The sequence below is a fragment of the Melanostigma gelatinosum genome (assembly GCF_949748355.1).
Source record: "Melanostigma gelatinosum genome assembly, chromosome: 3".
NCBI classification, from domain to species: domain Eukaryota; kingdom Metazoa; phylum Chordata; class Actinopteri; order Perciformes; family Zoarcidae; genus Melanostigma; species Melanostigma gelatinosum.
In genome coordinates, this window is record NC_136636.1 from 1011473 (window position 1) to 1033972 (window position 22500).

At 45.2% G+C, this 22500-nt stretch overlaps 1 protein-coding gene across 1 annotated transcript in view; it reads left to right on the forward strand.

Annotated features, from left to right (window-relative positions):
* Window positions 1–22500, forward strand: part of dock3 (dedicator of cytokinesis 3) — a gene marked incomplete at its 5' end in the record, with an annotated part of 72898 nt that overhangs the window by 13837 nt on the left and 36561 nt on the right. Inside the window, 15 exons of the mRNA XM_079265982.1 lie at window positions 1670–1766; window positions 6220–6368; window positions 6675–6759; window positions 9024–9065; window positions 9415–9569; window positions 11951–12032; window positions 14735–14795; window positions 15051–15198; window positions 15692–15780; window positions 17451–17576; window positions 19403–19527; window positions 19784–19946; window positions 20704–20810; window positions 21223–21394; window positions 21573–21670. Coding sequence (XP_079122108.1) covers window positions 1670–1766; window positions 6220–6368; window positions 6675–6759; window positions 9024–9065; window positions 9415–9569; window positions 11951–12032; window positions 14735–14795; window positions 15051–15198; window positions 15692–15780; window positions 17451–17576; window positions 19403–19527; window positions 19784–19946; window positions 20704–20810; window positions 21223–21394; window positions 21573–21670 — 1699 coding nt within the window. The remainder of the gene's footprint in view (window positions 1–1669; window positions 1767–6219; window positions 6369–6674; window positions 6760–9023; window positions 9066–9414; window positions 9570–11950; window positions 12033–14734; window positions 14796–15050; window positions 15199–15691; window positions 15781–17450; window positions 17577–19402; window positions 19528–19783; window positions 19947–20703; window positions 20811–21222; window positions 21395–21572; window positions 21671–22500) is intronic.

Below are 22500 nucleotides of genomic sequence, written 5' to 3' on the forward strand. Positions count from 1 at the left end.
AGGTCAGCTGATCCTCATAAACACTTATTTCTGAGACGTGACTTGGTGTTCAGAAGCTCCACAGAGCCGGTTGTTTATTATAAAAGTTCGGCTTTAATCGCTGTTGAAACGCTGATAATCACCAAAGCAACAAAGGGCGGGTTGTGTCTCAACCTCAAGACTGATTAGCACGTTAGCAGAAGGAAGAGGGCTGGCTGCTGGTTAGCTTAGCCAACACGTGCTCATGAGAAAAGGTCTTCTTCTGGTCTCCTGAATATGATGCTACCAGACAACAGAACTACACCGTCAACAACGTTTAAAACGTTCCTTTTCTCCTGGTTTACGTTTGTTTTGATCCCAAATATCTGAGCAAGAGGAGGTGGATGGTCAAACAAACACAGGACTTTAAATATGTCTATTTTAATTTACGTATTTAACTTAAATTACCTAACAACTGTGAAGTTTGAGTAGCAGTTCTGTTGCGTTTTTGTTTGAATTTACGTTAACGTTACAAAACTGCAACCGTAGAAAATACGTTTTTCTAGAAACCTATTGAGCTCATAGAGTCACTTATAATCACACTGCGACGCATTTCAACTGTGATTATAATCTATTGTCAAGAAGATTATTACAACTATGTGAATTATAATCATAAAGAAAGTAGTCATTAAGTGACCAGCAATTACTAAATATTATCATACTTGATCTAATTAGTTATTACAAGATGCTTCATAATGTCTCATGATTATGTTTATAAAGCATTAGGAATATTAAAGCACATTTTAAGGCATTCTAAGTATGTTTATAATAGAGGTGACGTTTCAGATTAGAACCAACTGAAGCGTCTCTTGAGTGTCGAGCGTGAAGGAAAGAGATCTCTCTCTCTCTCTCTCTCTATATATATATATATATACATATATATATTTATATATGTATAAAGAGAGAGAGAAGAGAGAGACAACAGTCAGAGAAAAAAGTGAGTAATTTCACATCCTCTAAAAACAGAGAAGCAGACAGAAAAACAGCTTTTATTCCACATGTAGAAATAAACAGGAGACCACCTCCGGTTCTTTAAGTGAAGTCAAAGCTTCATGTGTTAAAGCTGCATTCTCTCTAGTGTCCAGCAGGGGGCGACTCCTCTGGTTGTATAGAAGTCTATAGAAAATGACTCTACTTCTCTCTTGATTTATTACCTCAGTAAACATTGTAGACATGAGTTTATGTCTCAATCTCTAGTTTCAAGTCTTCTTCAATACAGCATGATGTTCATTTAGTACATTATGGTCCATTTAGAGTCACACAGACCATAAAGCAGGGGATGCTTTAGGGCGGGGCTCCACGCTGATTGACAGGTCTCTACCAGAGACGTATACGGCGTCTCTACGTCACTCCTCCTCAGTCCAGATATGGTCACTTCCTGTTCACTGGTTGCAAAAAAAACAGGATGGCGACGGCCGTAATCCAAGATGGCGACGAAATCGCCAATGAGACGTCACCAGGACTATGTCCACTTCTTACATCCCGTCTGTGGTTTCTCGTCTGCTCACTCCTTACTGTCAGACGTAGTTGTGTGGAGGACTCGTTGCTCTCTGCGTCCAACAGTGTGTTTTACTTGAGAACGTCTGGATCCTGTTAATAAGCCTGTGTGTGTGTGTGTGTGTTGTGTGTGTGTGTGTGTGTTCCTCTTCAGGCGTCATGAGAACGTGGTTCCTCTGGAGGACCCCATCGTGACGGAGGCGACGTCCACGCTGCAGGAGTGGGCCTTACTGTGGAAGCAGCTCTATGTGGTGAGTAGCTGATTCATGTTGTGTCATGCTGAACCTCAAAGGTCATTCATTATGGTTATGAATGCTTTAATTAGCAAATGTGTCTGCCTTATTGTCTGCACACGTCTGGTGTTATTACGAACTTCATGGTGAAGAACGAGAGATTCAGTGAATCATGAGACGCCTCATTGTCTGTACGTTCATCCTGAAGGTTCCTCGGGATGTCATCTATGAAAGTGTTGTAGGTTGTAGCTTCAAAATAATGATAATCACGGCGCCGAGGAAGGAGGATCATATTCCAAACAAACCTCAGAGATTAATGTCATAAATCTAGAAGATAAAAACATCTTTTCTCTTCAGAGAAACCTTCAGTGTTGTTCTTTGCTTGTCTTTCAATGAAGAACCACTGACCTGAAGCTATTTGTCGCTACGCTAACCTCTTGTTGTTTACAACCCAGCTGAGTTCATCCTTTCCTTTTGGTTCACAGTTGATCCTGTGTGTGCGCCCCCTGGTGTTTGGGAGTAAACAAAGCTTTAGGAGACACCGGCCACCGTTTGAATCGTTATATTTAAAGTATTGTTATTGTGAAGTTTCATTAGTACGGAGAAGTGGATGAGAGTGGAAGGACAGATGGAGTCTGCTATGATGTCATATATTCCTCCCTCAGTGTGTGATGAGGTTGATTCATTCGTTTTACAAAGTGAAACAACAAAACAAACACAATTTTTCCAAATTATTTTTTCATGTCAATTTGTGACTGAATTCTGTTTTTTCCTTGTAAATGTGCGACCTCAATCTCACATTCAGAGCCACTTCTCTCCCCGGCTCCATCACTGTATTTCATGAGTATTACCTACAACGTCCCGAATAAGCCGTCGCACCAATCGGCAGAAAGACGAACATGAATGTTGTGAATGTAAAGTCTTGAAGACGTTTGGTGACCTGGGCTCTGAGCGTCGTCATGAAGTCGTTCTCTGAGTGAACATTCAAACACAGACGCTGAAACATGTTGCACCAACTGACCAACGCCCCAACGCACCATCCCCAACGCGCCGACTCGCCAACTCGCCAACTCCCCAACGCAGCATCCCCAACGCGACGGCGCGCCAACTCGCCATCGCGCCGGCGCGCCGACGCGCCAACTCACCATTAAAAAGCGATTTTTCCAATATTTTTCTTCACTGAGTAATGTTGTATGCTGTAGTGTAGTATGATAGTGTAGTGTAGTATGATAGTGTAATGTTGGGTATGATAGTGTAATGTTGGGTATGATAGTGTAATGTTGGGTATGATAGTGTAATGTTGGGTATGATAGTGTAATGTTGGGTATGATAGTGTAGTGTTGGGTATGATAGTGTAGTGTTGGGTATGATAGTGTAATGTTGGGTATGATAGTGTAATGTTGGGTATGATAGTGTAGTGTTGGGTATGATAGTGTAATGTTGGGTATGATAGTGTTATGTTGGGTATGATAGTGTAGTGTTGGGTATGATAGTGTAATGTTGGGTATGATAGTGTAATGTTGGGTATGATAGTGTAATGTTGGGTATGATAGTGTAGTGTTGGGTATGATAGTGTAATGTTGGGTATGATAGTGTAGTGTTGGGTATGATAGTGTAGTGTTGGGTATGATCGTGTAATGTTGGGTATGATCGTGTAATGTTGGGTATGATAGTGTAATGTTGGGTATGATAGTGTAATGTTGGGTATGATAGTGTAATGTTGGGTATGATAGTGTAATGTTGGGTATGATAGTGTAATGTTGGGTATGATAGTGTAGTGTTGGGTATGATAGTGTAGTGTTGGGTATGACAGTGTAATGTTGGGTATGATAGTGTAATGTTGGGTATGATAGTGTAGTGTTGGGTATGATAGTGTAATGTTGGGTATGATAGTGTAGTGTTGGGTATGATAGTGTAGTGTTGGGTATGATAGTGTAATGTTGGGTATGATAGTGTAGTGTTGGGTATGATAGTGTAATGTTGGGTATGATAGTGTAATGTTGGGTATGATCGTGTAATGTTGGGTATGATAGTGTAGTGTTGGGTATGATAGTGTAATGTTGGGTATGATAGTGTAATGTTGGGTATGATAGTGTAATGTTGGGTATGATAGTGTAATGTTGGGTATGATAGTGTAATGTTGGGTATGATAGTGTAATGTTGGGTATGATAGTGTAATGTTGGGTATGATAGTGTAATGTTGGGTATGATAGTGTAATGTTGGGTATGATAGTGTAGTGTTGGGTATGATAGTGTAGTGTTGGGTATGATAGTGTAATGTTGGGTATGATAGTGTAATGTTGGGTATGATAGTGTAGTGTTGGGTATGATAGTGTAATGTTGGGTATGATAGTGTTATGTTGGGTATGATAGTGTAGTGTTGGGTATGATAGTGTAATGTTGGGTATGATAGTGTAATGTTGGGTATGATAGTGTAATGTTGGGTATGATAGTGTAGTGTTGGGTATGATAGTGTAATGTTGGGTATGATAGTGTAGTGTTGGGTATGATAGTGTAGTGTTGGGTATGATCGTGTAATGTTGGGTATGATCGTGTAATGTTGGGTATGATAGTGTAATGTTGGGTATGATAGTGTAATGTTGGGTATGATAGTGTAATGTTGGGTATGATAGTGTAATGTTGGGTATGATAGTGTAGTGTTGGGTATGATAGTGTAATGGTGGGTATGATCGTGTAATGTTGGGTATGATAGTGTAATGTTGGGTATGATAGTGTAATGTTGGGTATGATAGTGTAATGTTGGGTATGATAGTGTAATGTTGGGTATGATAGTGTAATGTTGGGTATGATAGTGTAGTGTTGGGTATGATAGTGTAGTGTTGGGTATGATAGTGTAATGGTGGGTATGATGGTGTAATGTTGGGTATGATCGTGTAATGTTGGGTATGATAGTGTAATGTTGGGTATGATAGTGTAATGTTGGGTATGATAGTGTAATGTTGGGTATGATAGTGTAATGTTGGGTATGATAGTGTAATGTTGGGTATGATAGTGTAGTGTTGGGTATGATAGTGTAGTGTTGGGTATGACAGTGTAATGTTGGGTATGATAGTGTAATGTTGGGTATGATAGTGTAGTGTTGGGTATGATAGTGTAATGTTGGGTATGATAGTGTAGTGTTGGGTATGATAGTGTAGTGTTGGGTATGATAGTGTAATGTTGGGTATGATAGTGTAGTGTTGGGTATGATAGTGTAATGTTGGGTATGATAGTGTAATGTTGGGTATGATCGTGTAATGTTGGGTATGATAGTGTAGTGTTGGGTATGATAGTGTAATGTTGGGTATGATAGTGTAATGTTGGGTATGATAGTGTAATGTTGGGTATGATAGTGTAATGTTGGGTATGATAGTGTAATGTTGGGTATGATAGTGTAATGTTGGGTATGATAGTGTAATGTTGGGTATGATAGTGTAATGTTGGGTATGATAGTGTAGTGTTGGGTATGATAGTGTAATGTTGGGTATGATAGTGTAGTGTTGGGTATGATAGTGTAGTGTTGGGTATGATAGTGTAATGTTGGGTATGATAGTGTAGTGTTGGGTATGATAGTGTAATGTTGGGTATGATAGTGTAGTGTTGGGTATGATAGTGTAATGTTGGGTATGATCGTGTAATGTTGGGTATGATAGTGTAGTGTTGGGTATGATAGTGTAATGTTGGGTATGATAGTGTAATGTTGGGTATGATAGTGTAATGTTGGGTATGATAGTGTAGTGTTGGGTATGATAGTGTAATGTTGGGTATGATAGTGTAGTGTTTGGTATGATAGTGTACGGGTGGGGCTCAGGAGGCGAGGGTGGAGGAGTCAAGTGTGGCCCAGGAGGTGAGGGGGGAGGAAACAAGTGAGGTACAGGAGGTGAGGGAGGGTGGAGACAGGTCCCTACCTGGCCATGGAAGCAGACAAGCTCAAAGCCCCTCAGCTGAAGAGGAAACAGAGGAGACAGAGGAAGCTTGCAGGCGAAGAAAGTGGCAACTAAAGAAAGTGGAGGAGCAGCAGAGTGTGAGTCCAGTCTGGAGGAGGACTCTGAGTCAAGTCAAGTGAGCCCTCTAAACACGGTGCTGGCAGCTCTCGGGGCTCTGGAGGCTACAGCGTGGAGGAGATAAAGGAGTTTCTGAGGAGGAGTAAGAACGTGAGAAAAGTCAGAGTGGAGGACTACCTCTCGGACAAGGAGAAGCTCTCCAGCTCTGCCAGATCTCACATGAGGAGCAAGGACAGAGGAGGTCTCACGAAGCAGGAAGGATACAGACTCAAGAAAATAGTTCACAAAGTGAACAAAGAACTGGACAAAGAGGGCGCTAAGTGAGAGTCAGATCTCAGCCTACAGACAATTAAAGACACGTTTATGTTTGTTGGACTTTTATTTGGTTAACCGTTTTAAATGGTAAAGAAACATGTTCAAAGAAAATAAAGGTTTTCTAGAAATCTCTCTCTCTCTCTCTCCATCAGAAACACAAGGTGGATTTGTTCTACAAGGTTCGTCATGTGATGATGGAGCTGATCGACTTGAGGAGGCAGCTGCTGTCTGGTCACCTGACTCAGGACCAGAGCCGAGACGTCAAGAGACACATCACCGTGAGACTGGACTGGGGCAACGAGTGAGACACACACACACACACATCGAACACACACATGCACGTGCACACACACACACGCATGCACATCGAACACACACACAAGCACACACACACGCACACACACACATCGAACACACACATGCACGTGCACACACACACACAGACACACATTTCCGACATTTTTAAAGACAAAATTATCATCAGAAACTCAATCGATGTGTTTCCTCTGGAGCTGTGTGTGTGTGTGTGTGTGTTTGTTTCTGTACCTGTGGACAAGCTTTGTGGAGGTTATATAAAAGACTCCTTCTTTATGTCTCTCTCTCTCAGACACCTGGGTCTGGACCTGGTGCCCAGAAAGGAGTTTGACATGGTGGATGAAGACCAGATAAGCGTGTCAGATCTGTATAAGATGGTAAGAACCAACAGGAGGAGAGCTAGTAACGTTAGCAGCACCGCTAACAGCTAACCAACAGAGGAGAGCTAGTAACGTTAGCAGCGCCGCTAACGGCTTACCAACAGGAGGAGAGCTAGTAACGTTAGCAGCACCGCTAACGGCTAACCAACAGGAGGAGAGCTAGTAACGTTAGCAGCACCGCTAACGGCTAACCAACAGGAGGAGAGCTAGTAACGTTAGCAGCACAGCTAACGGCTAACCAACAGGAGGAGAGCTAGTAACGTTAGCAGCACCGCTAACGGCTAACCAACAGGAGGAGAGCTAGTAACATTAGCAGCACCGCTAACGGCTAACCAACAGGAGGAGAGCTAGTAACGTTAGCAGCACCGCTAACGGCTAACCAACAGGAGGAGAGCTAGTAACGTTAGCAGCACCGCTAACGGCTAACCAACAGGAGGAGAGCTAGTAACGTTAGCAGCACCGCTAACGGCTAACCAACAGGAGGAGAGTACACTGAGACCTCTAGCAGGAGTTCTCTTCTTAAAACACAATGTTCTGTCTCTTTGCATCAGTCCTGCTTTAAATAGCCGTCGTCGTGGTGATTCCCTTTTGTTCCGTTGCCTAGAGACGGATGTGGACACGGGAGGAGACAAAGAGAGACTAAGAGATTAAAATAAACATCTGTTGAGTCTAACGGAGGAGACGAGGCGAGGAGAGGAGACAAAGAGACACGGAGAGAAAAACAGAAACATCTGTTGAGTCTAACGGAGGAGACGAGGAGAGGAGACAAAGAGACACAGAGAGATAAACACAAACATCTGTTGAGTCTAACGGAGGAGACGAGGAGAGGAGAGGAGACAAAGAGACACGGAGAGATAAACACAAACATCTGTTGAGTCTAACAGAGGAGACGAGGAGAGGAGACAAAGAGACACGGAGAGATAAACATAAACATCTGTTGAGTCTAACAGAGGAGACGAGGAGAGGAGACAAAGAGACACGGAGAGATAAACACAAACATCTGTTGATTCTAACAGAGGAGACGAGGAGACAAAGAGACACGGAGAGAAAAACAGAAACATCTGTTGAGTCTAACGGAGGAGACGAGGAGAGGAGAGGCGACAAAGAGACACGGAGAGAAAAACAGAAACATCTGTTGAGTCTAAGGGAGGAGACGAGGAGAGGAGACAAAGAGACACGGAGAGATAAACACAAACATCTGTTGAGTCTAACAGACGAGACGAGGAGAGGAGACAAAGAGACACAGAGAGAAAAACAGAAACATCTGTTGAGTCTAACGGAGGAGACGAGGAGAGGAGACAAAGAGACACGGTGAGAAAAACACAAACATCTGTTGAGTCTAACGGAGGAGACGAGGAGAGGAGACAAAGAGACACGGAGAGATAAACACAAACATCTGTTGAGTCTAACAGAAGAGACGAGGAGAGGAGACAAAGAGATACGGAGAGATAAACACCAACATCTGTTGAGTCTAACGGACTCTAAAAGTTACATCAGATACTTTTCCTTCTTTCTTAAGACGGTATTTCTCAAACTGTGGGCCGCGCCCCTCTAGTGGGGTGCAGTGGTATTACAGGTGGGGCGCGGGGGGAAACGCAGAATTAAAGAACTTTATTGAGAACTTGACAAATTACAAAGTACACGGACATAAAGCTCAGTCATTAATAACTACATGGTGAAATGCCTGTACTTTCATGTACGACGCGACGGCCACGATCTCAAGTCAAGTCTGCAACCCCGTTTAAAAAGATGTGTAGTGGAAAGCAGCTCATGGCAGCCACTAACACTGATGTGTCAAGATGAAGGAAAGACATTATATTAAACTGCATTGATCGCTGTGGGGATTATTGCTGCATCAGCAGAATACAAAGTGAGCAATAAGAAACTCTCCAGAACAATAGAAGAGGAAAATCACTACAAGATAATTCAGTGTGAATATAAAAAGGGGGAGAGAAGGAGGAGACAAGGAGGAGGAGAAAAGGAAAGGAGGAGAGGAAACAAACAGAGAAGTGAGGAAACAAGGAGAGGAGGGGAGGAGAGGAGACAAGGAGAATAAATGAGAAGATGAGTGGAAGAAAGAAGACGAGAGGAGAAGAAACATAGAGAGGATCAGAGACTAGGAGAAAGAAAAGGAAATAAATAGAGGAGAGGAAATAAGGAAAGGGAGGAAATGAGGAGATGAGATGAGGAATCAAGTGGAGGAGACGAGGAGAGGAGAGAACATGATGATGTAACCTTTCGTGTCTCTCTGTCTTCCTCAGCATCTGTCCAGCAGACACAGTGTTCAACTGAGTACTACTCAGGTAAAGTACTACATACTCGGTACACTGAGTAGAAGTACATTTAATATACTGTTACTTCACATGTACTTCAACTACATTCATCTGAAACCTACAACATAAAGATACTGCAACACATAATACTTGTAGTACTTTAATGATCAAGTATACTTTAGTTTTAGTAACATTCATTTCAGCTCTTTAAGAGAGTTTCAGAGTTTGTACTTTTACTTTGTTGTATCATTAATACTTCATTACCTTTACTTCAGTACACATTTGTGACAATATTTAGAATGTATACAATCAGTGAATACATGTTTATTGTCTTCTATGATTTAAGGCCCATAATAGTAGTTTTGTTGTGTGTTTCCAGGGCGACGGTACGCGTCAGCGTCACGGGGAGCCGCTCAGAGTTCCAGTACCACACCACCTACTGGTCAACCTGAAGAGCTTCACCTACAACAGCATCGGAGAAGACACGGACATCTTCTTCTCTCTGTACGACCTGAGGGAGGGGAAGACGATCAGGTACACACGTTACCTTTACCTTCTAACAACCAATACTTTGATACATTTAGGAGTCTTTGTTTCTGTGTCACATGATGGATGTTCTCTCTTTAAGCTCTGCTTTGGTCTCCACCACCTCCTGAAGGAAACAGCTGTTTCTCCTTTATGTACCTGAGCAGCTAGAGAACAGAGTACCTGAACAGGTAGAGAACAGAGTACCTGAACAAGTAGAGAACAGAGTACCTGAACAGGTAGAGAACAGAGTACCTGAACAGGTAGAGAACAGAGTACCTGAACAGGTAGAGAACAGAGTACCTGAACAAGTAGAGAACAGAGTACCTGAACAGGTAGAGAACAGAGTACCTGAACAGGTAGAGAACAGAGTACCTGAACAAGTAGAGAACAGAGTACCTGAACATGTAGAGAACAGAGTACCTGAACAGGTAGAGAACAGAGTACCTGAACAGGTAGAGAACAGAGTACCTGAACAGGTAGAGAACAGAGTACCTGAACAGGTAGTGAACAGAGTACCTGAACAAGTAGAGAACAGAGTACCTGAACAGGTAGAGAACAGAGTACCTGAACAGGTAGTGAACAGAGTACCTGAACAAGTAGAGAACAGAGTACCTGAACAGGTAGAGAACAGAGTACCTGAACAGGTAGAGAACAGAGTACCCGAGCAGGTAGAGAACAGAGTACCTGAACAGGTAGAGAACAGAGTACCTGAACAGGTAGAGAACAGAGTACCTGAACAGGTAGAGAACAGAGTACCCGAACAAGTAGAGAACAGAGTACCTGAACAAGTAGAGAACAGAGTACCTGAACAAGTAGAGAACAGAGTACCTGAACAGGTAGAGAACAGAGTACCTGAACAGGTAGTGAACAGAGTACCTGAACAAGTAGAGAACAGAGTACCTGAACAGGTAGAGAACAGAGTACCTGAACAGGTAGTGAACAGAGTACCTGAACAAGTAGAGAACAGAGTACCTGAACAGGTAGAGAACAGAGTACCTGAACAGGTAGAGAACAGAGTACCCGAGCAGGTAGAGAACAGAGTACCTGAACAGGTAGAGAACAGAGTACCTGAACAGGTAGAGAACAGAGTACCTGAACAGGTAGAGAACAGAGTACCCGAACAAGTAGAGAACAGAGTACCTGAACAAGTAGAGAACAGAGTACCTGAACAAGTAGAGAACAGAGTACCTGAACAAGTAGAGAACAGAGTACCTGAACAGGTAGTGAACAGAGTACCTGAACAGGTAGTGAACAGAGTACCCGAGCAGGTCTCTCTCTCTCTCTCTCTGTGTATAGCGTCCGCACAGAGCAGCTGTGAATAAAACATGACCTCATAATGATTCACATTAATTATGCATTCGTGGAGTAATGTAGGCCAACTGTTATGGGGTGTGTGTGTGTGTGTGTGTGTGTGTGTGTGTGTGTGTGTGTGTGTGTGTGTGTGCGCGCGCACGTTTTAGGGATTATAAATACGCAGTGGCGTGAAGTTCAGTGTAGGGTCAATATGAATATTATACTAATTCCTTTTGTGCTGTGTGTGTATACGTGTGTGTGTGTCTCTGCTTGTGTGTAGGTGTGTGGTGTGTGTGTGAGATCAAAGAGAAAGAGGAAATTGTTTCCTACAGGAAACTGAGAGGGCTTAAACAAACACTCCCTCATCTTTTTGCACATTTTGTTTCTCGCTGTCTCTTAATTTCAAACCAGCTAGAGGCTCAGTCCTCTTATAACACACACACACCTACACATACACACACACCTACACATACACACTTCTGGAGACTTCTGTCTCCTCAGTGTGTCTCCTCTTGTGTCTCCTCAGTGTGTCTCCTCAGTGTGTCTCCTCAGTGTGTCTCCTCAGTGTGTCTCCTCTTGTGTCTCCTCAGTGTGTCTCCTCTTGTGTCTCCTCAGTGTGTCTCCTCTTGTGTCTCCTCAGTGTGTCTCCTCTTGTGTCTCCTCAGTGTGTCTCCTCTTGTGTCTCCTCAGTGTGTCTCCTCTTGTGTCTCCTCTGGTGTCTCCTCAGTGTGTCTCCTCAGTGTGTCTCCTCTTGTGTCTCCTCAGTGTGTCTCCTCTTGTGTCTCCTCAGTGTGTCTCCTCTTGTGTCTCCTCTGGTGTCTCCTCAGTGTGTCTCCTCTTGTGTCTCCTCAGTGTGTCTCCTCTTGTGTCTCCTCTTGTGTCTCCTCAGTGTGTCTCCTCAGTGTGTCTCCTCAGTGTGTCTCCTCTTGTGTCTCCTCAGTGTGTCTCCTCTCGTGTCGCCTGATGTCTTTTTTGCAGAAGTCCACTTGATAACTGAATGGAAACATGAGTGATGATCACCAGACTGGAGAAGGTTTCTATCACGAGCTGATCTCAGACATCTAAAGTGAAACACGTTGATCTCTGTGTCTCAGTGAGAAGTTCATGGTGCGACTGAACAAGAACGGAGGACCGAAGAATCCGGAGAAGGTGGACAGACTGTGTGCGCTCTTCACGGTAACACACACACACACACACACACACGCACACACACACACACACACACACACACACACACACACACACACACGCACGCACACACACACACACACGCACACACACACACGCGCGCGGTCAGGTAAATGTGAAAGGTGTGATGAAGATGCAGGTGCTTGTAGGAGGAAGGTGACAGTGAGGATGCTGTTGTTCTGTTGTAGAATCAGCCTGAAGACGATGCAGCAAACAGTGAATATAGAAACATATTAAAGTCTGAATCATTCAATGAACACAACGTGTAACATGTTAGACTCACTGCAGGTTTGTGTCCAGTGATTCAGACGGATGATGATGATAATAAACGATGTAAAGAGACAAAAGAGTTGAAGCTGCTGCTGTCTGTGTCTCTACTGATTACATCATTACATTACGGTCATTTAGCAGACGCTTTTATCCAAAGCGACTTACAATAAGTGTATTCAACATCGGTATTCAAGAGAACAACTAGTCACCAGAAGTAATAAGTGCATGTCCTTTCCTCAAACAAGCATCTAAGAGCATAAACCAGAGCCACCGTATAGCAGAAACAAACCAATGCAGTAAGTGCCACAAACTAATATGAAAACAGTAAGTGCAATAAGCTAGTATGGATACAATAGATGCTAAGTAAGTGCTGAGTGAAGGCTCAGGTAGGCCTTCTTGAAGAGGTGAGTCTTCAGCCTGATGAAAGATGGGCAGTGACTCTGCTGTCCTGAGGTCAGTGGGGAGTTCATTCCACCACTGAGGGGTCAGGACAGGAAACAGCCGTGACCGGGTCGATCGGCCGCAGGGACCTCTGAGCGACGGGGCGACCGATCGCCCCGAGGCAGCAGAGCCAAGAGGTCGGGCGGGGGTGTAGGGCTTGACCGTGGCCTGGAGATAGGAAGGAGCTGTTCCCTTCACTGCCCTGTAGACCAGCACCAGAGTCTCACACTGGATGCTCTTACAGGAGCCAGTGGAGAGAACGGAGAAGAGAAGTTGTGGGAGAACTTGGGGCGATTGAACACCAGGCGAGCTGCAGCTTTCTGGACAAGCTCCAGAGGTCTGATGGCCGACGCCGGGACTCCGGCAAGTAGTGAGCTGCAGTAGTCCAGACGGGAGATGACCAGAGCCTGGATGAGCACCTGCACCGTCTCCTCAGTGAGGAAGTGAATCCTCCTGATGCTGTAGAGCAGAAATCTGCAGGAGCGTGTAACCGATGCAATGTTTGCTGACAACGACAGTTGGTCGTCCAGGCTCACACACAGGTTCCTCACAGTCCGAGTTGGCGTCACCACGGTAACATCAATGGTGATGGACGGGTCTCGGTCCGGGCAACCCTTCCCCGGGAGGAACAGCAGCTCGGTTTTGTCCAGGTTGAGCTTGAGGGTCATCATCCACTTCGAGATGTCAGCCAAGCACGCAGCGATGCCTCCACTTGAGTGTCATCGGAGGAAATGACAAGACCAGCTGGGTGTCATCGGCATAACGATGGTAAGAGAAGTCATGCGAGCGAATAACAGAACGCAGAGATGTTGTGTAGAGCGAGAAGAGAAGGGGGCCCAGGACTGAGCCTTGTGGAACCCCCGTAGTCAGCATGCGTGGTTCCGACACGGCCCCCCTCCACGTCACCTGGTAGGACGTGGATGTTCTGCAGAACTAACAGGAGCTCACAGGTTCCTCTGGCTCAGAGTGAAAGAACCTTTTATCTTCATGTTCTGATTCTGACGGCATGTTAAACCGTCACAGCTCATCTCTGCTCGCCGTCGTCCTCTTACACTGCTGCTCTAAGCTGCAGGTCTGTCCACTTGTGTCCAGATGCTGGTGGTGATCTACTGGAGGTGTCACACACGATACATGATAAGAATAAAGCAGGTCGTGTTGAAACATCAGTTCATTTCAGTCAATCCTTTCTGTTTCTGCAAAGCAAAATCAGCACGATGAGCATCTTCATCAGCACGATGAGCGTCTTCATCAGCACGATGAGCGTCTTCATCAGCACGATGAGCGTCTTCATCAGCACGATGAGCGTCTTCATCAGCACGATGAGCGTCTTCTTCAGCACGATGAGCGTCTTCATCAGCACGATGAGCGTCTTCATCAGGGTTTTACAGGTTTATGGGACAGTTGTAGAGACAGAGACTGGGAATCAAGCCTGTGACGTGTGTTACTGTGGCGTGAGCTGTTCCTCCAGAGCTCTTCTCTTCAGGTTGTTCCAATATTACTCTGATGCTGCTTTGGTAGCCTGATGTCTCCAGAACAAATCCCAAATGCAGAACTATTCTGGAACATCTCGGTTCATTCCTTTACTTCCATGAGGCCAGCGGCCGGAGACCAGAATGCATCTGGACACAAGTGGACAGACCTGCAGCTTAGAGCAGCAGTGTAAGAGGACGACGGCGAGCAGAGATGAGCTGTGACGGTTTAACATGCCGTCAGAATCAGAACATGAAGATAAAAGGTTCTTTCACTCTGAGCCAGAGGAACCTGTGAGCAGAACATCCTGCTCGTTTGTGAGGCTCCTCTTCAGCGTCATGGTTTCAGATATCCTCTAGTAGATGAACGGTGTGATGAATGTTGGATAAAGTTGCTTCTTCAAACTGTGTCTGTGCTTTGAGCACGCATTTAAAACAAAAGAGGAATCTCCAGTGGAGAGTTTCAACATGAATCTTCTCTCAGTAACTTCCTGTTTGTTTCCTCTGCAGGACCTGAGCAACAAAGACATGAAGAGAGACCTCTACATCGTCTCCCAGGTGATCAGAACAGGTGAGACCGGAGTCAGGATTCATAAAGGAAGGAACCGCAATCAAACAGGACAAAATAAGATCAAAGATGAATAACGACAAGTCAAAAATAACTGTAGCAGCAAATATTTACAGCTTCTGCTCCTCTCATGTGTTTCTCTTTTGCTTCCAAACTCAGAAACAGTTTGATGTTTTCATGCTGCTGATTGAATGTTGTGTCACACACACACACACACACACACACACACACACACACACACACACTGTCCCGCTGCAGGTCGGATGCTGTTGAACGACAGTAAGAAGGGTCCTCCTCACGTTCAGTACCGCCGGCCGTACGGCTGTGCCGTCCTCGCCATGAGCGACGTGCTGCAGACCATCGCAGAGCTGAAAGAGGAGAAAGACTTCGTCCTCAAGGTCTACACGTAGGTGGCTCCAACACACACAGACACACAGACACACACACACACACACACACAGCTGATGGCAGACATTAGGGAATCCCTTTCGGCTGAAGACTTGCCTGTAGGAGCCCTCTGGTGCTCACAGTCTCAACATGAGGTAACTGTGTGTGTGTGTGTGTGTGTGTGTGTGTGTCTGTGTCTGTGTCTGTGTGTGTGTGTGTCTGTGTGTCTGTGTCTGTCTGTCTGTCTGTCTGTCTGTATGTCTGTGTGTCTGTCTGTCTGTCTGTCTGTCTGTCTGTCTGTCTGTCTGTCTGTCTGTCTGTCTGTCTGTCTGTCTGTCTGTCTGTCTGTCTGTCTGTCTGTCTGTCTGTCTGTCTGTCTGTCTGTCTGTCTGTCTGTCTGTCTGTCTGTCTGTCTGTCTGTCTGTGTGTGTGTGTGTGTGTGTGTGTGTGTCTGTGTCTGTGTGTGTTTTTCTGAACTACTGTCACCTTTTCCCCGTATTTTACTTTCACAGGTGCAACAATGACAACGAATGGTACCAGATCCACGACAACATCATCCGCAAGTCCAGCACCAAGTACACGGCTCCCAGCACCAACTACGGTAGGACCGCGTTAACTACGGTAGGACCGCGTCAACTACGGTAGGGCCGCGTCAACTACGGTAGGGCCGCGTCAACTACGGTAGGACCGCGTCAACTACGGTAGGGCCGCGTCAACTACGGTAGGGCCGCGTCAACTACGGTAGGGCCGCGTCAACTACGGTAGGGCCGCGTCAACTACGGTAGGGCCGCGTCAACTACGGTAGGACCGCGTCAACTACGGTAGGGCCGCGTCAACTACGGTAGGGCCGCGTCAACTACGGTAGGGCCGCGTCAACTACGGTAGGGCCGCGTCAACTACGGTAGGGCCGCGTCAACTACGGTAGGGCCGCGTCAACTACGGTAGGGCCGCGTCAACTACGGTAGGGCCGCGTCAACTACGGTAGGGCCGCGTCAACTACGGTAGGGCCGCGTCAACTACGGTAGGGCCGCGTCAACTACGGTAGGGCCGCGTCAACTACGGTAGGGCCGCGTCAACTACGGTAGGGCCGCGTCAACTACGGTAGGGCCGCGTCAACTACGGTAGGGCCGCGTCAACTACGGTAGGGCCGCGTCAACCTCAGCCCGCGTACGCTGTGATAATTTGATGACCGTTTAATCGTACAAACATAAATACAGAAATATCATGTTTTTTATTTTCATTTTTTGTTTTAAACCAAAAACATTTTTGTACATAATGAATAAAGGTAAATATAAATATGACTAAATCTATGGTTTAATACACGTATACTGCCATCTAGTGGTAGAAGGTGAGTCTGTGCTCTGAGTTCACTAAAACAACAACACGGTGAATAAATAATCGGCTCTTTCATCACATTCACACGTCCACTCTTCACTTTAACACAGGGGTCTCAAACTCAAGGCCCGCGGGCCGAATCCGGCCCGCCACGTCATTTTATGTGGCCCGCGAATCCGCCAGCAAAAAAAATAAATAAGTGAAAAAAAAAAAAAAAAAATTGAAATAGGCTTAATAATAAAAATATCCCCACAGTCGAAATTATGAGATAGAAAGTCATAACTATGATAGAAAGTCAAAATTATGATAGAAAGTTATAATTATGATAGAAAGTCAAAATTATGATAGAAAGTTATAACTATGATAGAAAGTCATAATTATGATAGAAAGTCAAAATTATGATAGAAAGTTATAACTATGATAGAAAGTTATAACTATGATAGAAAGTCATAATTATGATAGAACGTCAAAATTATGATAGAAAGTCATAATTATGAGATAGAAAGTCATAATTATGAGATACTTAAACACAGAAGCAGCTCTTTGGCTGGTTACTGTACACTTGAGAAGATGAGTTAGAGACGCCTGCTCTAAAACATGACGCTGTAATAACACACTTCTGTTAACAACTCTTAACTTGTCTGTTTAACATATTCTATTGGACATTTTCATATTTTCTATTTTTAAATAATGGTATTATTATTGCAGTGTCTTTACGTCACCAATCACCAAACCAAAGTCATTGTATTCCATCAACAAACTAACAGAGAAAAAACATAATCAGAGAGAGAAAGAAAGAGAAGAAGATCTGAGGATGAACAGACAACAGATGAGTTCAGAATGAACAACATCCTGTTTAACTTCCACCTCTGTGCTGCACACCTCTGAATTCTCTCCCCCCCCCCCTCTCCCCCCCCCCCCCTCTCCCCCCCTCAGGTCTGATCATCTCTCTCCAGCTGCTGAGAGGTGACATGGAGGCGGTGCGCAGAGAGAACCCTCTCATCTTCAGCAGAGGAGTCTCCATGACGCGTAAACTGGGCTTCCCTGATGTCATCATGCCAGGTGAGTCGGCCACAGGTAGCGAGGAGACGTCTCTCGTCTCCGCGACGTCTCTCGTCTCCGCGACGTCTGAGGAATGAGGCCACATATCACACCGAGTCACTGCTTTACATGCAAAGCATCCTCGTTCAGCCTCTGTGAACGTTAGCGGTTAACAGAGCTGCACTTTACAGTTTCTGTAAAATAAATATTAAAATAAATGACGCTGCGGTTAAGAGGGCTTATAATCTAACAATAAACATGTTATAATGCTATTATTAACACTTAATAAGCTTATAACGGCCTTATTACCTATTAAATAACGCTTATTACAAGTAAAGAGTTGCCTTAGACTGTTGCAATAATTAAGAGCTACAAGCATATTCAGATGAACAGAAGCACAAAGTCTCAGCTGTTTGTTAAATTTTCTGTGTAATCAACACTTTAACTCAGAGAGAGAGAGAAACCCTCAAACCGTCAGAGAAGGAAACAGCAACACACACACACACACACACACAGCCTCCCCCGGCAGCGATGGAGCGAGTATTTAACTCCCATCTCGACCCGTTAACGGGACGAGGTGAGGGGATGAATGGATCCAACGTTCACGCGGGTCATTACTCTCGTATGTTTTATACATCAAATATCCAGAAGGTGACACAGATCATTGACATGTTAGCTTCATAATTCCATGTCAAACTCTGTGCTGGGGCGAGTGGGATGACTCATGCAGTCGTCCAATGAGGCAAATAACAGATAACTCTTCATGCGGGGTCGATATTCAGTCAGATCAAAGCTTTAATGCATTAATGCATTAATGCATCAATGCATTAATGCATCAATGCATTGATACATTAATGCATTGATGCATTAATGCATTAATGCATTGATGCATTAATGCTTTAATGCATTAATGCTTTTTAGTCGCCGATACCTGAAAATGTTTCAACACAAAATCCGTTGAAATCATTATTTAACGTTAGCGTAGCTCCTCTTGAAATCATTATTTAGCGTTAGCGTAGCTCCTCTTGAAATCATTATTTAGCGTTAGCGTAGCTCCTCTTGAAATCATTATTTAGCGTTAGCGTAGCTCCTCTTGAAATCATTATTTAGCGTTAGCGTAGCTCCTCTTGAAATCATTATTTAGCGTTAGCGTAGCTCCTCTTGAAATCATTATTTAGCGTTAGCGTAGCTCCTCTTGAAATCATTATTTAACGTTAGCGTAGCTCCTCTTGAAATCATTATTTAGCGTTAGCGTAGCTCCTCTTGAAATCATTATTTAGCGTTAGCGTAGCTCCTCTTGAAATCATTATTTAGCGTTAGCGTAGCTCCTCTTGAAATCATTATTTAGCGTTAGCGTAGCTCCTCTTGAAATCATTATTTAACGTTAGCGTAGCTCCTCTTGAAATCATTATTTAACGTTCGCGTAGCTCCTCTTGAAATCATTATTTAGCGTTAGCATAGCTCCTCTTGAAATCATTATTTAACGTTAGCGTAGCTCCTCTTGAAATCATTATTTAGCGTTAGCGTAGCTCCTCTTGAAATCATTATTTAACGTTAGCGTAGCTCCTCTTGAAATCATTATTTAACGTTAGCGTAGCTCCTCTTGAAATCATTATTTAACGTTAGCGTAGCTCCTCTTGAAATCATTATTTAACGTTAGCGTAGCTCCTCTTGAAATCATTATTTAGCGTTAGCGTAGCTCCTCTTGAAATCATTATTTAGCGTTAGCGTAGCTCCTCTTGGCAGCTGTTAGCAGCCCGTTAGCAGCACAGGCCTGCTTGGCGAATAACGGAGCTCACGTTATATTATATTCGAGGTTTTTATCCGTACGTCTGTTGATGTTCCAGGTGACGTCCGTAACGACCTGTACCTGACGCTGGAGCGAGGCGACTTTGAGAGAGGAGGGAAGAGCGTTCAGAAGAACATCGAAGTCACCGTCTACCTTCTGTACGCCGATGGAGAGATCCTGAAGGTATACAGCTGGGCTGCCTCCATCCTTTAGAAACACCACCAACACACAGGAGACGGCCCTCGACCCATGAGCAAGTCCTTCATAAACCAGACCATCATTCAGGGGACAGGAAGTGGAAACATCCTGACTCATTCTGAGCTTGAGGACTCGTTTCTAAAAGGACTAAAACAAGCCAGCGTCTCTTCTGTGTGACGATGTTTCCCTGTTGCTTTCGTGATGTTTGTAAAGGACTCGAGCACTGTGCCCGTCTCTGCAGGACTGCATCAGTCTGGGTTCAGGTGAACCCCACATCCCGGAGCACCGCTCCTTCGTTCTCTACCACAACAACAGCCCTCGATGGAGCGAAGTCATCAAACTCCCGATCCCCATCGACCGCTTCAGAGGGTCCCACCTGCGCTTGGAGTTCAGGCACTGCTCCAGTGAGTAGCTGGAGGTTAACGATCCCTCCTTCATATCTACAGACGCTTTGTTACAGAACGAGCCGTGATCAACTACATCGTGAGAAGACTTCCTGTGTGAGATGGATGCTCATGGTGTTAGTGCTTGTTGATCTGTTTCATTTTAGCACAACTTACTGACCAATGACTTCTGAGCGAAGATATGATTATAACAGTGTAACCATGGTTGCTATAGGCGGCTATCTGAAAGTTAAGGTTAGTCACCGAGAGGCTGAGTAGAGGACCGTCAATGACGCAAAGATCCAGTGGCTGAGTTCTCTAGTTTTATTTGCAGGAAAAACAACGCTGTTGATCAACGCTGTTGATCAACAGCGTTGATCAACAGCGTACATTCAACAGCAATAAACCAACAATAAGACTCCCTCTCTCACTCCCTCTCCTTCATTCACAAGACTAAACTGTGATCAGCTGATATCAACACCACATGACTCAACTACCGTAAGTGAGCGATGAATGACAGCGGCTGCACCGGGCTCCTACACAAGATGCTGCTGAAGCTTCACGTGAATAGTTTGACCACATCGTCTCATGTGTCTTCACAGTATTTAACGAGTGAAATGTAAATCAATACCAGCTGATGTGTCATATCTGCCTTATCGACACACTTTCTCACTTCATCACCAAGTCCTTGAAGCAAAGCCAGGAGGCAGTTAGCCTCCCACTAACCTCAGCGTGTCGTCCTCCTCTCACTGTTCACGTCTCTGTCTGGACTCCACAGCGAAGGACAAAGGAGAGAAGAAGCTGTTTGGTTTCTCCTTCAGTCCTCTGATGAGGGAGGATGGAACCACTCTCTCAGACGAGAGCCACGAACTCTACGTCTACAAGGTGAGACGTCCTCGTTGTTACCGCTCGCTTCCTGCCTCCTCGCTTCCTGCCTCCTCGCTTCCTGCCTCCTCGCTGCTCGCCACAGACCTTCACCACACCGTTGTCCTGGCAGACTGTAGATGGTTCTTACACCGTGTTAAAGGACGTTTCTGCACAAGCTGTGCAGTTAGATTCTAAATGACTGATGCAGACACTTCTACAGATATCCATGAGTAGAACGTTGTTCCGTTGTGATTGTGTTAAACTGTCAAAATGTAGTATACTTTACGCAGTGTTTAAGTTATTATAACAGGCTTCTGGGCCGTGAGCCTTCCTAACGTGTGCATCCGTCTCGTGTTATGTTCTTGAGGTTAGTGAGGTCACCGGCAGGTGATGGTAACGTGTTCCACTCTCGGTCCGTCTTCGTCCTCAGTGCGATGAGAACACCACCTTCAGTAACCACGCCCTCTACCTGGGCCTGCCCTGCTGCAAGGAGGACTTCAGCAGCTGCCCCAGCATCCCCTCCAGCCTCATCTTCCAGCGCAGCGCCAAGGAGGCCTTCTGGATCTCCACACAGCTCTCCTCCACCAAGCTCACTCAGAACGGTACGCAGCTGACCCAGCAGCAGCTGTCCAGAGACTGATTCCACCGTAAGACACAAGTACAGCTTTGGATCCTGGTGTTGTTAAGGAACGATAGGAGGTCTGATCCAGTGCCTCTCTGGTGTCATACACGTTTTAGTTTGTGTCTTTTCTGGGAGTTGACTTTGCTGTTGTCTTCCAGTGGACCTCCTGGCTCTGCTGAAGTGGAAGGCCCATCCGGACCGGGTCATGGACATCCTTGGCCGGCTCAGACACGTCAGCGGAGAGGAGATCGTCAAGGTGAGGTCACGCCATGTGTTAGAGCTGCATTCTCTCTAGTGTCCACCAGGGGGCGACTCCCAGGGGCGGACTGAGGGAAAAAAGTGGCCCGGGAGTTACTGTCAGACCGGCCCACTCAACACACGCCATGTATTTCGCCGGTCTACGGCGGCCATTCGCACCTCCTCCGGCCCCGCCCCGACCGTCGCCCGGCACGACCGCACGGCGCAGACCGCGGTTATGGAGAAACGTTTTTAAAAGCACCGTCGTGTCCAGCCGTGCTGTGGCGTCCTCGGATCGCGAGGAGTATAATGTCAGTTTATACTGTTGATGCAGTTTTCACTGATTATTGACTTTCGGTATTAGAGTCAATTGAACGTGTTCTGTGAAGCATATAATATAGTCGGGGCCGGCGATGTCAGAGACCGGCCCAAACCCTGTCGGCCTACCGGGGATTCCCCCGGTATCCCCGATGGCCAGTCCGCCCCTGGCGACTCCTCTGGTTGTATAGAAGTCTATAGAAAATGACTCTACTTCTCTCTTGATTTATTACCTCAGTAAACATTGTAAACATGAGTTTATGTCTCAATCTCTAGTTTCAAGTCTTCTTCAATACAGCATGATGTTCATTTAGTACATTATGGTCCATTTAGAGTCACACAGACCATAAAGCAGGGGATGCTTTAGGGCGGGGCTACACAGTGATTGACAGGTCTCTAATAGACCATAAAGCAGGGGATGCTCCTACAGTACACTGCTGAGCCATGTTACAGACATACTGTAGATCAACTCATTCCAGCTCTGTGTGGAATATCAGGATAGTGGTTAGTTAGTAGTTAGTTAGTTAGTTA